The sequence below is a fragment of the Podarcis bocagei genome, assembly GCF_964188305.1.
Source record: "Podarcis bocagei genome assembly, chromosome: 1".
In the NCBI taxonomy this organism is placed as follows: Eukaryota; Metazoa; Chordata; class Lepidosauria; order Squamata; family Lacertidae; genus Podarcis; species Podarcis bocagei.
In genome coordinates, this window is record NC_138125.1 from 120425211 (window position 1) to 120437642 (window position 12432).

Below are 12432 nucleotides of genomic sequence, written 5' to 3' on the forward strand. Positions count from 1 at the left end.
CCTCCTGAGGGAGACCATTCCCCCAAGATCCTTTTCACTTGTTCTGCTAGTAAGCCATATGCCCCGCCCTCCCCATCTTATATTGGTGCAGCTGGTTATTCCTGCCTAAGTGCAGAACCTTGCATTTGTCCCTGTTGAAATTCATGTTGTACGATTTGGCCCAGTTCTCCAATCTGTTGACGTCATTTTGAATTCCGACTGTGACATGTCTTTTGAGTTTCGTACATAATCTCCTGGCAATGGTAAAGCCTTGTCAGAGCATACATTCTGGTATTGCATAGAAGTTAAGAGCATGAGATGTGAGCGGGCGAAGCAACTGCAATTCCAACCTTAGATGAACCATGTTGAATTTGCTTGGAGAAGACATTATTGCACCCTTGCAAAAAGGGTGAACTTACTTAATTCACACTATCCAAAACAAAATGTGAACCAAAGCACAGCTATCCTTCAAAAGTTGCACTTCTCCAAATTTTGCAGTGCAATTTCCCAGCCAAATACGGTGCACAAAACTGCATATACAAGATCAAAGTGTGCATATATTTTTTGTTTTAATTTTTTTAAAAATAATATTTATTAGTAGTTTTCAGAATTATAAGAAGAAAAATTAAAAAGCAACACTATAATAGACAAAAAAAAGAAAAAACACAAAAACCAATACAAGAATACAACAAAAAGATAAAAAGAAAAAAGAAAACAACACAAATCCCAGATTACGTATCTAAAACTTCCATTTGCTTGTTTCATTGACTTCCTCACACCTCCCTTTTTGTATTCTAGTTTAATTAGTTATTTCAGCAAATTCCTTCCATCTTTCTCAATTTTTGTTAAAAAAATTATCCTAACCTAATTTAATCTAATAATTAACTCAACAAATCCTTTCCATCTTTCCCCATATTCTATTATTCACATTACCTTAATTAATTTAACCTTATCTTACCCTAAAACACCTTAAAGCTTGAATCTTAGTTATCAAATATACATTACTCCTGATATCATTTCTGCTAAAGTCATATAGTTTCATTCCAACATTTTCCCTAATACTCATTAATTTTTAGCCAATTCCCCAAATAGAAAATTTTCTTTATAGATTTTCTTCCAATCTTCATCCAACGTCCCTTCTTCCTGGTCTCGGATCGTGTCAGTCCTTACTGTCCATTCCATCTAGTCCATCAACCTGGAAGTCTTATGTCCGAGGCCCTTAAGTCTCTTCCATGTCCCTTCTGCAATTCTTCTTCTTGTTGTTTATACTTGCCCTTTTCCTTGTCTTTTGTTGGTCTCTTTCTTAGTTTCTTTCCTTTCTCATTGAGGGGTAGGCCTCTGGGGGATTCCAAGCCAAAATTGTCTCCATCTCCCTTCATCAAACCCGCCCATTCCCCACAGTCCCACTCCCCACAATCCTCAATATAGTCCAAAAAGTATTTAAAAGCATATTCCAAGGTCTCTCCAACGTTGGGAACCTCCTCAACTCCAGACTCCCCCTGGCCCACGCCAACATCAATCTTCAATGGCAACGGCTCATACTCCTGTAGAGCCTCGGGACTCTCCATTTGTATTATTTGGGGTGCAACCGCATCCTCCTCCATTATCTCCTGCACTTGCCCAGTCAGTACAGATTCATGAGTTGGTGCCTGGATAATTTCTGTATCAATATTCCCTATTTGCCCACAGTTATTAACTGCAACAGTCAAATCCATTTTCTCATTCATCAAGTCCATCTTCTCATGCATCTGTTCCAGCAGGGCACTTGTCTTGCATAAGGCAAGCACCCATTCTTCTTTCCAACTCATCTTTAGTCAAGGTCAGAAAAGCCTGTTCCCACGGTCTTAATCTCACATCTGTTGAGCCCTCAAATGTACTGCAGCAACAATTTGACAAGCTCCCTCTAGAGGAGGCAATTTCTATTTGTATCCATTTCTTTTAGGCAAGTCCAACAAAGGAAAATTACTTTCGTTTTTCAGATATTTTTCAGATATTTTGTTTCTTTAAGATGCAAAAGGCAACATTGAAATCAGCTTGTTTCTCTTCTTTAGCTATCTGTCAAAATATTCCATTGACAGTCAATGAACCTCTCCAACAATTTCTGTCTCTGACACCCCGTTCCCAGGTTAGAGACGGTGGAAACTTATCCTTCTTCACTTCCTCTCCTGCTAGGGTTGAACAAAGTCCCCCCCCCCCTTTTCTCCTGCTTCCAAGGGGGTTTCAGTAATTCTAAATGAAGGTAATTTAGACTTTTTTGACAGCTTTCCAGGCTTTAGCTTACAAAGTTTTTGCTTTAGTCTATATACAAAAAGCGGAAGGCAGACTTCCTGTTTTGAACCTTCCCGCTTCGTTACCAAATTAAGAAATTTCTTGATCCAATTTTCCGTTTCTACTCACGGGTACTTGTTTTAAATCCAATTGTCCACAGGAAAAAGTCAGCGCTCTCCGGCAATGGCTGTGCGGCTTCACTCCGTGAAAGTAGCAGTCAGTTCGCAGGACCACGCTTGTCACCCCACTTTGCTCCGAAGCCCCTAAATGGGATTCCCTGCGAGTAGGGGGGCGCTCCTGGTGCCCTGCCGAACCCCACGTTCCCAGGCTTCCTCCGCCTGGGATTTCTAGCGGGTCCCCACCTTCGCCGCTGTGGGAAGACCCAGTTTCCACGGAGCCCGTTCCTCCGAATGGAGGAACTCCGCCATTCACCGATGGCGCTGACCTGGAAGTCTGGAAGACACATTTTGATCTCTTGTCTGGGAATCTGATGACCAACATAGGATTTGCTGCTTTCAGGAGTGCTGTGCCATTTTAATTCATCTCTGCTCAATTTGTTTCTTTGTAACATTTAAAAGGGACACAGGAGGCGCTGTGGTTTAAACCACAGAGTCTAGGACTTGCCAATCAGAAGGTCAGCGGTTCAAATCCCTGTGACGGGGTGAGCTCCCGTTGCTCACTCCCTGCTCCTGCCAACCTAGCAGTTCGAAAGCATGTCAAAGTGCAAGTAGATAAATAGGTACCTCTCCAGCGGGAAGGTAAACGGCGTTTCCGTGCGCTGCTCTGGTTCGCCAGAAGCGGCTTAGTCATGCTGGCCACATGACCTGGAAGCTGTACACCGGCTCCCTCGGCCAGTAAAGCGAGATGAGCGCCGCAACCCCAGAGTCGGCCATGACTGGACCTAATGGTCAGGGGTCCCTTTACCTTTTTAACGTTTAAAAACACCTCAAGTTTTCAGTAATCTCTCCTTCTGAAGGGAACTTAACCCAGGTAAACACACTGCCCTTGAAGCTTCTGACTACTGTCCAAGAATGGAAACTCGCTGCTTTCCCCGGTGGGTGTTGGTTGTGGACCTTCACTCTGCATCTCCTTCCCTGACACCCAGACGCACATGGTCGCCAGCTGATGGGGAATACCCCCCAGCCATCATAGCCATGGGCATAACTTCCCACTCAACAAAACCAGGTTCAAATTTGCCAATCAGAGGCCCAGATTGGGGGAGTTTCTTGCTGGCTGGCTGGCTGGGCAGCAACACATAAAAGGCGCCACAATTCAAGAAGGACACTGACAAACTGGAACGTGTCCAGAGGAGGGCAACCAAAATGGTCAAAGGCCTGGAAACGATGCCTTATGAGGAACGGCTAAGGGAGCTGGGCATGTTTAGCCTGGAGATGGCCCTTGTGGTCTCTTCCAACTCTATGATTCTATGATTCTATGAAGTTTCTCACTGCTGCACAGGAATATTATTATTATTATTATTATTATTATTATTATACGCCGCCCCTCTGGCCAGGCCTCCGCAGCCACTCTGGGAGGCTCCCAACAGAATATTTAAAACACAATAAAACATCAAACATTAAAAACCTCCCTAAATAGGGCTGCCTTCAGATGTCTTCTAAAAGTCAGATAATTGTTTATTTCCTTGACATCTGGTGGGAGGACGTTCCACAGGTCGGGTGCCACTACCAAGAAGGCCCTCTGCCTGGTTCCCTGTAACTTGGCTTCTCGCAGTGAGGGAACCGCCAGAAGGCCCTCGGAGCTGGATCTCAGTGTCCGTTTGAACGATGTGGGTGGAGACGCTTCTTCAGGTAAAGACAGCACATAAGAACATGATCCTTAACAGACCAGGGGAAGCACTTAGGTTGCTATATTGTAAAAATATGTAATTTCCCCTTCAGGTAATTCAAATTTTAAAAGTTGGATCTTTAAGCTTCCCCTTTCATAAGGTTGCTTTGCTTGACAATATTGTTCACTATGCATATTTCCGTAATGATCTAAACCTCCCTTTCTTCTACAGAGTGATATTGCGACACTTTACTTTAAAGTTGGCGTGAAGAACATCGGCACCGTGTTTCTTCACGCAGATGCTCAGATCCCTGATGAGCGTTTTCTCGTATTAATTAACGACATGCTGGCATCAGGTAAGCAAAAACTCATAAATGCGAAAAAAGAGAGAGACTGTTTCTTTTGTACTTTATTTAAATAACATCTTTTAAAGAGACCATTGAAGTATTCGTGGAGGGGTTGGTGGTTTTTTTTTTTTTAAGAAACAGAAAAACCCTTCGGTAAATATATTCATTATCAAAACAGTTGAAAAATAGAAGATCCTGAAATGAGCAAAAGGCCACTAGGTTTTGAATAGGCTTCATCAGTGAGGGAGAAAGGTCAGCTGTTGAGATGAGTTATAGGAGCTATTAAGTCACCTTTGTGACACGAGCAGAATAAGCTGCATAACATAATCAACTGCAATCAAGAGGAGGGGGGGAAACCGCTGTTTATTATAAAATGCTTCAACTATTTTAATATTTGATATTGTTATATAAAATGGCACAGCGTAAGTCCACACACATTTCACCAGTATAAACCGTCTGCATTAACTGATTTGTGGTGCACGTTTTAGAATAACAAAAAAAATCGCAGAGGGATTACGTTCCAAATGGTCGGGAACAGGAGCAGGGTGATTCCTGCTCCTGAAATTGCAGTTTCAGACACTGCTGGTGCAAAGGTGTCCAAAATTTCTTACGAGAGCCCTTCACTCTTTCCCCCTTTTATATCACCTATACTGATATATGTGTGCCTTTTTAGCAATGTCGGGTCCGTGAAATTCATCCTGCAGCTGCATTTTCTCTCTCTCTGTGTGTGTGTGTGTGTGTGTGTGTGTGTGTGTGTGTGAGAGAGAGAGAGAGAGAGAGAGAGAGAGAGAGAGAGAGAGAGAGGAAGGAGAGAGAGAGAGAGAAATAGGGGTGGACAAAGTAGTCTGTTTCCAGTCCATGTTAGTTTCACATTTGTTCAGCCTTAATTCCCTCCCATCCCATTTCTGCATGGTGATTCTTTTTTAAAAGAAAAGTCTGCATGAAAATTAATATTTAAATACATATTGCCCTGCAAAATATGCATTTCTCAATATATTTCCTCACCGAGCAACAGTGGCGTAGCGTGGGTTGTCAGCACCCGGGGCAAGGCAAGTAATTTGCGCCCCCTAACCCGTGGATTTGCGCCCCCTAACCCGTGGATTTGCACCCCCTAACCCTAACCCCCAGATGTTGCAGCCGGCCCCCCCTGCACCCCCCACGCTACGCCACTGCCGAGCAAGCACATCTGAATATAATTTCCCCTAAAACAAACTTTGCTTTTTTTGGTACACTTGTTGACACCAAGAACAACATCACAAATAAGGAGAAAAATGAAATGGAATGGGTAACTGCATTCTGGTACGTACATTAGGCCAGGAGATGCAGATCAAGTGAGTTTATAACAGAATTGGCAAAGAATGAATTTGCCAAATATTTTGATTTATTTGTTCATTTTATTTATGGCATTGCTATACAACTTAATCATTAATAGTTCGAAGCAGTGCAAATAAAATTGCAGATTTATTTATTTATTTTTTAAAAAAACTGTACAAAGAATAAGATAAAAATCATCATAAAACCAGTGCTTTTTTCTGGGGGTAGGCAGGGGTACACATACCCCCTAAAGATTTTGTGAATCTAACTGGAGAAGAAACATTTTTTTTAAAAAAAACCAGAGTTTTGTAGGCTATCTAGGTCAACCCCCTTCTTGAGGCAGACAAGCCAGAACCAGAGTGTCTCAGATAAGATGGATCACCAACCTCTGCTTGAAGATCTCCATTAAGTTGTTTGTGTGTGTGTGTGTGTTTTGTTGTTCAGATAAATTTGGGGTTTGGAAAGCTATCCATTCTTGGCCATGGGTAGGCAAACTAAGGCCCCGGGTGCTGGATCCGGCCCAATAGCCTTCTAAATCTGGCCCACGGACGGTCCGGGAATCAGCGTGTTTTTACATGAGTAGAATGTGTCCTTTTATTTAAAATGCATCTCTGGGTTATTTGTGGGGCCTGCCTGGTGTTTTTACATAAGTACCGTAGGTTCCGGCATCTTAGGCGACTGGGCGTATAAAACGACCCCCAACATTTGCTGTTCAATTTTAGAGTTTTAGAGTTATAGAGTTTGAGTGCTGCCAGGGGCAGAGCACGCACCCCTCTGCTGCCTCTGCTGTCGCTGCAGCAGCAGCCCAAGGCAAGGCGTTTGGCGGGCGGGCGAACGGGTGAGTGCCGCGCTTGGAAGGACTTTCCTGCCTCCCCTTCTGTGGGGAGGGAGGAGGAGCGACCGCAGAAGGGGCGCCTCTGCTCACCGGATCCCTCTCCTCCTTCCCAACGCATATACCTGGCGTATAAGACGACCCCCGACTTTTGGGGTGATTTTCCAGGGATAAAAAGTCATCTTGTATGCCAGAACATACGGTAGAATGTGTGCTTTTTAAAAAAATGCATCTCTGGGTTATTTGTGGGGCACAGGGATTCGTTCATTCCCCCCCAAAAAAAATATAGTCCAGCCCCCCACACGGTCTGAGGGACAGTGGACCGGCCCCCTGCTGAAAAAGTTTGCTGACCCCTGACCTTGACTTTTAGCATCCAGAGTTTCAAAATGCAGAGGCGACGGGACACATGCAGAAGGAAGGCATGTTCTGCTTAATAAGGAATTCTGTTTACTCCTCACTCTAGAGAGCACTATATGAGCAAAGTGATTGCACAACTTTCAACTTGCAGTACAGGAATAAGCAGTCGAAGTGGAAACAGAACACGTATAGAGATTGCAGATCAGCATTAATGTATTGTTAGTATTTTATTTTATTATTCTTTCCACTAAGTAGTGTTGTCACAAAGTAAAGCATACTATATTGCGTATCGTTCTCTTTATTATTTATCCAGTTAGATCTGGAAGAGGGGGAGAGATATAAGGGGGGGGGGGGACAGTCCAAGTATAGCAGTAGACTATCTTTGTATTCTCTGAATCTATTGTAATATATGTTGGTTTTGTGCTTATAATTGAGATGAACAGATGGCGAAGACTTCATTTAAAGTAGTACTGTACACCCATTAAAATAATCTCTGCTGACTGTGTTTCTTCACTAATTGCAACACAGTAGCACAGAAGAAAGATCTAGAGTCTTTTCAACCATTTACTATTTTAGGACAATAGTGTGATCTTGTCAGAAAAAGGAGATTCCCCCAGGATAATAGATGCGGTTCTGCCGTCTGTGGCGAAGTGTACATAAAATAAACATTCTATCATTATCATTGGGAAAAGAGAGTTATTTGCACACATTTAGAAGAAGGGATGGCCTGTGTAAAACCTGCTGAAAAAAGCATTCAAATTGTCCAAAATCCTAATTTGCTTTCAATAAGTTTAGAGTAAGAATGCTGGTGATACCTGTGATTTATGATGCGGTCAGTCTGAGGAGTTGTGTATGTCTTGGACATAAAAATGCCCTGGATGAGCCCAGTATGAGATTCTCGAGGCCAGGTTTCTGCAACTGGCTTTATTAAATGAAAATCTACCTCCATTTACTGTAACTTGGCTGCTAAAAATGTTGCTGTCCTGCATCCATCAGGCTAAAGTATAGTGACATAAAACGAATATCGTTCAGATAGTGCAGCTCAGCAGAAACGTAAGAGACCCACAAGAATGACAGTGGCAAGAAATGATTATCAGCCGAAGACCTGCATAATCAATAATGTTTTACATTCTCGATATGTCAAGAAAGGAGGAAAGAGCAACTCTTCACAGCACCTCAGGTGGCAGTAACTCAGAGTCCTGGGGCAACTCCAGTAAAGGCTCTGTTGATGCCTCCTGAAAGAAAAGGATTTTCTGCAGAATGCAATTCCTTCAGGAGCTCTTATAGGCAGAGGCAGTTTTTAATGTAATTGAATCCCAGAAGGAATTTTGTTTTGGATTAGTCTCAAGCTCCAGGTCTTTTGCACCAGACCCCGAATCTCTTGCTCTTTCAGCCTTTAAAAAAATAAGTTGAGTTTGTGTGTGTGTGTGTGTGTGTGTGTGTGCGTGCGTGTGTGTGTGTGTGTGTGTGTGTGTGTGTGTGTGTGTTTTACTTTGCTTAGAGGACAAATTTCCCTCTGAAAGTTGTAGGAATGGGTTTGGGCACAAGGAGAGGATATATTGTTTAGTTATTACCTTTCCTTGCTCACTCTAGTGAGATCAGCAGAGTCCCATCTTTTGCAGTTTAAAATTGAAAGGTAAGACAAGGTTGATTTAACCTTCTATAAATAATAATCCAAGATGCTTTAAGGCAAAGTGGATTTTCCTGGTATTACCCCTTTTCTCTCCCTTTAAAACGATAATCACACACATTGTCTTGTGAAGAAGTAAAAGTATCATTTACTTACATAGGTCTTGAAGCCACAATTACGGTAACAAAATGAAAGCAGATTTATAACTACTATCTAAGATACAAAAGTACAAAATGTAAGTTCAAAAATGATGTCTGAGGTTACGTGGGGTCAGCTTGGAAGCACGATGAAGAAAAGAGGAGAGATGCCCAGGCAGGAAGGAAGTATGTAGTGCTACAGCTTCCTGCCAGGTCAGACAAAGGAAGTGATCTCACAGAGTTCTCTCTAGCCAATTTTACAGGAAAGTCTGTGAGCCTTAGCTCCTTCATGTGCCCATCTGTCTCAGTAACGTCCCACAGAAGTCAGTCTAAATTTCCATCTAGACATATAAATTAGCATATGCAAATTTCTGCCATTGGCTTATGCCCTTAGATCCCACACTGTTAAGGGCTTTACAGAACTCCTTGACGAGGACCTTGAATTTGGCTCAGGAGCACATTTTAGCAGAACTGGCTGAATGTGCTGCTCTTGATAACATCAAGGTGAGCAGGAGTTTTACCCCACAGGCAGAATGCAGTGTGCATTACATAGTCCAGTCCTAGAAATTGAAAAAGCATAGATAAAGCCTGGGAGATTTATATTCCCCACCACTACCACTCCCAAAAATGGGGAGACCTCTATATGAAACTCTGGCTTCATCAACAAAAATGCTGTTAACCAAAGCAGAGTGGAGATAAAAATGTAGGCTGCTGGGGAAAACCCTAACTAATTGGCACCCCTAATTGGGAACAGTTTGCAAATAAAAAGAATAAATAGTAGGGGTGTTAGATTGAGGAAAAAGGCAGGCTGGGAGCCAAAGGACCTCACAATATCACCAATGTCAGGGAACTGCCATCAGAGCATCAGGTGGTGGAGGGACTCAGGCAGGATGAAAGAGACTCAACTGCTGAAGCAGGGACCAGCAGGGGGAGGAGTGATTCTCTGAGGGAATGTGAGCAGGAGGGAGGGCTCAGGGACGCTTCCAGCGAAAATAGTGGGGAGGTATCTGAGTCTCACATAGGGAGACCCATACCTCGCAGGAAACTGTCACGCCGTGAGTCCAGGAGACGCGTTTCCGTTAAGGAACTTCTTTGCTGGAAACGCTTCCGCAGGCAGCCACTGTCGGACTCTACTAGTGACTAGAGCAGACATGTCTGAGGAGCTCCGTCACACACAGAGGTTTGTGGGGGCACACAAACTCTGAGGGAGCACGTTTTCACGCACAAGCAGCTAATCAAACCCTCACAGCAGTCCGACAGTCTTTGTACGCTGCCTGTGCAAGAGAAGGCATCATGAGCGAACCAACCGGAACCGGAGGAGCAGGGGCTGGAGCTGGTCCAAGCTTGGAAGATAGATACCGAGCGTTGGAGGTTCAACTGGCCCTGCAGACGGCGAGGCTGGAGGAGAGAAGGGCTCAGGATGCAGACAAGAAGGGGAGAGCCACTCAATTCCCCAGAAAGGTACCAGGATTGGTGCAGAAATTTGGGGGGGACCCCAAGGACTACCATGCTTTTAGGACAGAGATGCAATATGCCCTTAATGTGCAGTTCGATGAGTTCCCTGATGAGGAATCGCGAGTTGCTTTTGTAATTGGGCATCTTGAGAAAGGGGCTAGAGACTGGGTTCGACCCCTAATGGCAACGCACAATGACATACTAAAGGACACAATGAAGTTCTTTCGTGCAATGGATATCATGTTTTCCAGCGATATTGAGGAAGGGGTGGTGCGCAGACAGCTAATGGCTTGTAAGCAGGGGAGTCGATCTGTCCGTGAATATTGGACTGAGTTTACCATGCTGATTCACAGACTGAGTTGGGATTTATCGGCGGCACCCGTTCAAATGCTATTTGAAGAAGGTCTTTCTTCGGGGGTGAAAGACGAGCTGGCACGGAGCCCCAGGGCGGAGTCTATGGATCAGCTGACCAAATCTGCGCTGACCATAGGAGCGCGGCAGGAGGCAAGAGCCTTGGAGAGGCGGGAAGGGAGAGGGGAACGTTGGAAGGAGTTCCGCATTCCAGACATTCCTGAGCCAGCTTTCCCGCCGGCAGAGCCGATGGAAATCGGAACAGCGCGCGCGCGCGCATTTTCAAAAACCAGCGAGGGAGCTAAGAAGGAGGGAAAGGGCCCCCGGAAATGCTATCTCTGCCAACAGCCAGGCCACTTTGCCAGAGTCTGCCCCCAGAGGAAGGAATGGCAAGGGATGGTGGGAGCTGTTGAGGGGGGAGAAGAAGGGGGAGAGGAGCAGGTAAAAGCCAACGCCTGGTTGCCACAATTGGGGCACTGCAGCCAGGCCAAAGAGCAGTGAAAGTGCCCGTGCCAGAAGCTCCTCGACCTGCTCTAGTGATTGAAGTGTCGCTAGAGCTGCAGAATGGGCACCCCCTAAAAATAAAGGCGCTATTGGACTCAGGCAGCTCCTGCAATTTTATGAGCAAGGAGTTTGCTGCTGAACACCAGATACAGACCATCCCTTTAAGCAACCCCCTGCAGGTGACCACGATTGATGGCAGGGAGTTGTTGGGAGGAGGAGTCCGCTTGCAGACTGTCCCAATGATAATGAGGGTGGCAAGGCACACAGAACTGATAGCGTTTAATGTGGCCACCCTGGGAGGCGCTCCCATTATTTTGGGAATGAGCTGGCTAGCTCTACATGATCCGCTGGTTGGCTGGCATCAAAGAGTGGTGTCCTTTGGTTCAGCACATTGCCTAGAACACTGCAAAGGGGAGAAGGGTTCAGTAGGGGTCCAAGCCACCCTAGCAGGGACTGAAGTAATGGGGAAGGTGAAGGTACCACCACAGTATGCAGATCTCAGCGACGTGTTCAGTGAGAAGGAAGCTGACCAACTACCACCTCATAGACCCTTTGATTGTCAGATCAATTTACTCCCTGGAGCACAGCTTCCCGTGGGCAAGGTGTATGCCATGTCAGACAGGGAAATGCAGGAGTTGCGAGGGTTCATTGACAAGAACCTGAAGAGAGGCTTCATCAGAGAGTCCAAAGCAGCAGGGGGGAGCCCAGTGTTCTTTGTGGACAAAAAAAATGCGGACAAGCCGAGACTTGTATGTGATTTTAGGCGGCTGAATGCAGTGACTGAACCGGTGGCGTTCCCTATGCCCAGAATTGATGATATTTTGAACATGGTGAGGAAGGGAAAGATTTTCACAAAGCTGGATCTAAGGGGGGCGTACAACCTGATACGCATAAGGAAAGGGGATGAATGGAAAACCACCATGTTTACCCCTTTGGGGGCGTTTGAATACCTCGTTATGCCATTTGGATTACAAGCAGGCTCCGCGTGTTTTCAATCTTTTATGAACCACGTGCTGGGCCCTTTGCTCTACAAGAATTGCGTTGCCTTTCTAGATGATGTGTTGGTGTATTCTGAGAATGAGGAGCAACATGTGAGAGACGTCAGAGAAGTGTTGAGCAGACTGCAAGCCAACAGGCTGTGGGTCAAACTGGAGAAGTGTCGGTTCCATACCAAGGAGGTGGAATTCCTGGGGTACCGCCTGTCAGACAAGGGATTGGCCATGGATCCCGGCAAGGTACAGGCAGTGCTGGAATGGAAAACACCCAAAACCAAGAAGGATGTGCAGAGGTTCCTAGGGTTTGGAAACTTTTATCGTAAGTTCATCCGCAACTTCGCCCATCTGACGGCGCCCATCACTGACTGTCTCAGCAGTAAGAAGAAGTTTGTATGGACGGCGGAGGCGGAGCGAGCGTTTGAGGAACTGAAAAGGGCCTTCGCCTCTGAAGAACAACTTCTGCATGTGGATTTACGAA

General features: G+C 45.1%; 1 protein-coding gene across 1 annotated transcript in view; it reads left to right on the forward strand.

Annotated features, from left to right (window-relative positions):
- The window catches only part of LOC308581643 (dynein axonemal heavy chain 11-like), a 236406-nt gene that overhangs the window by 119094 nt on the left and 104880 nt on the right, over positions 1–12432 (forward strand). The window contains exon 44 of the mRNA XM_081184350.1: positions 4265–4388. Coding sequence (XP_081040476.1) covers positions 4265–4388 — 124 coding nt within the window. The remainder of the gene's footprint in view (positions 1–4264; positions 4389–12432) is intronic.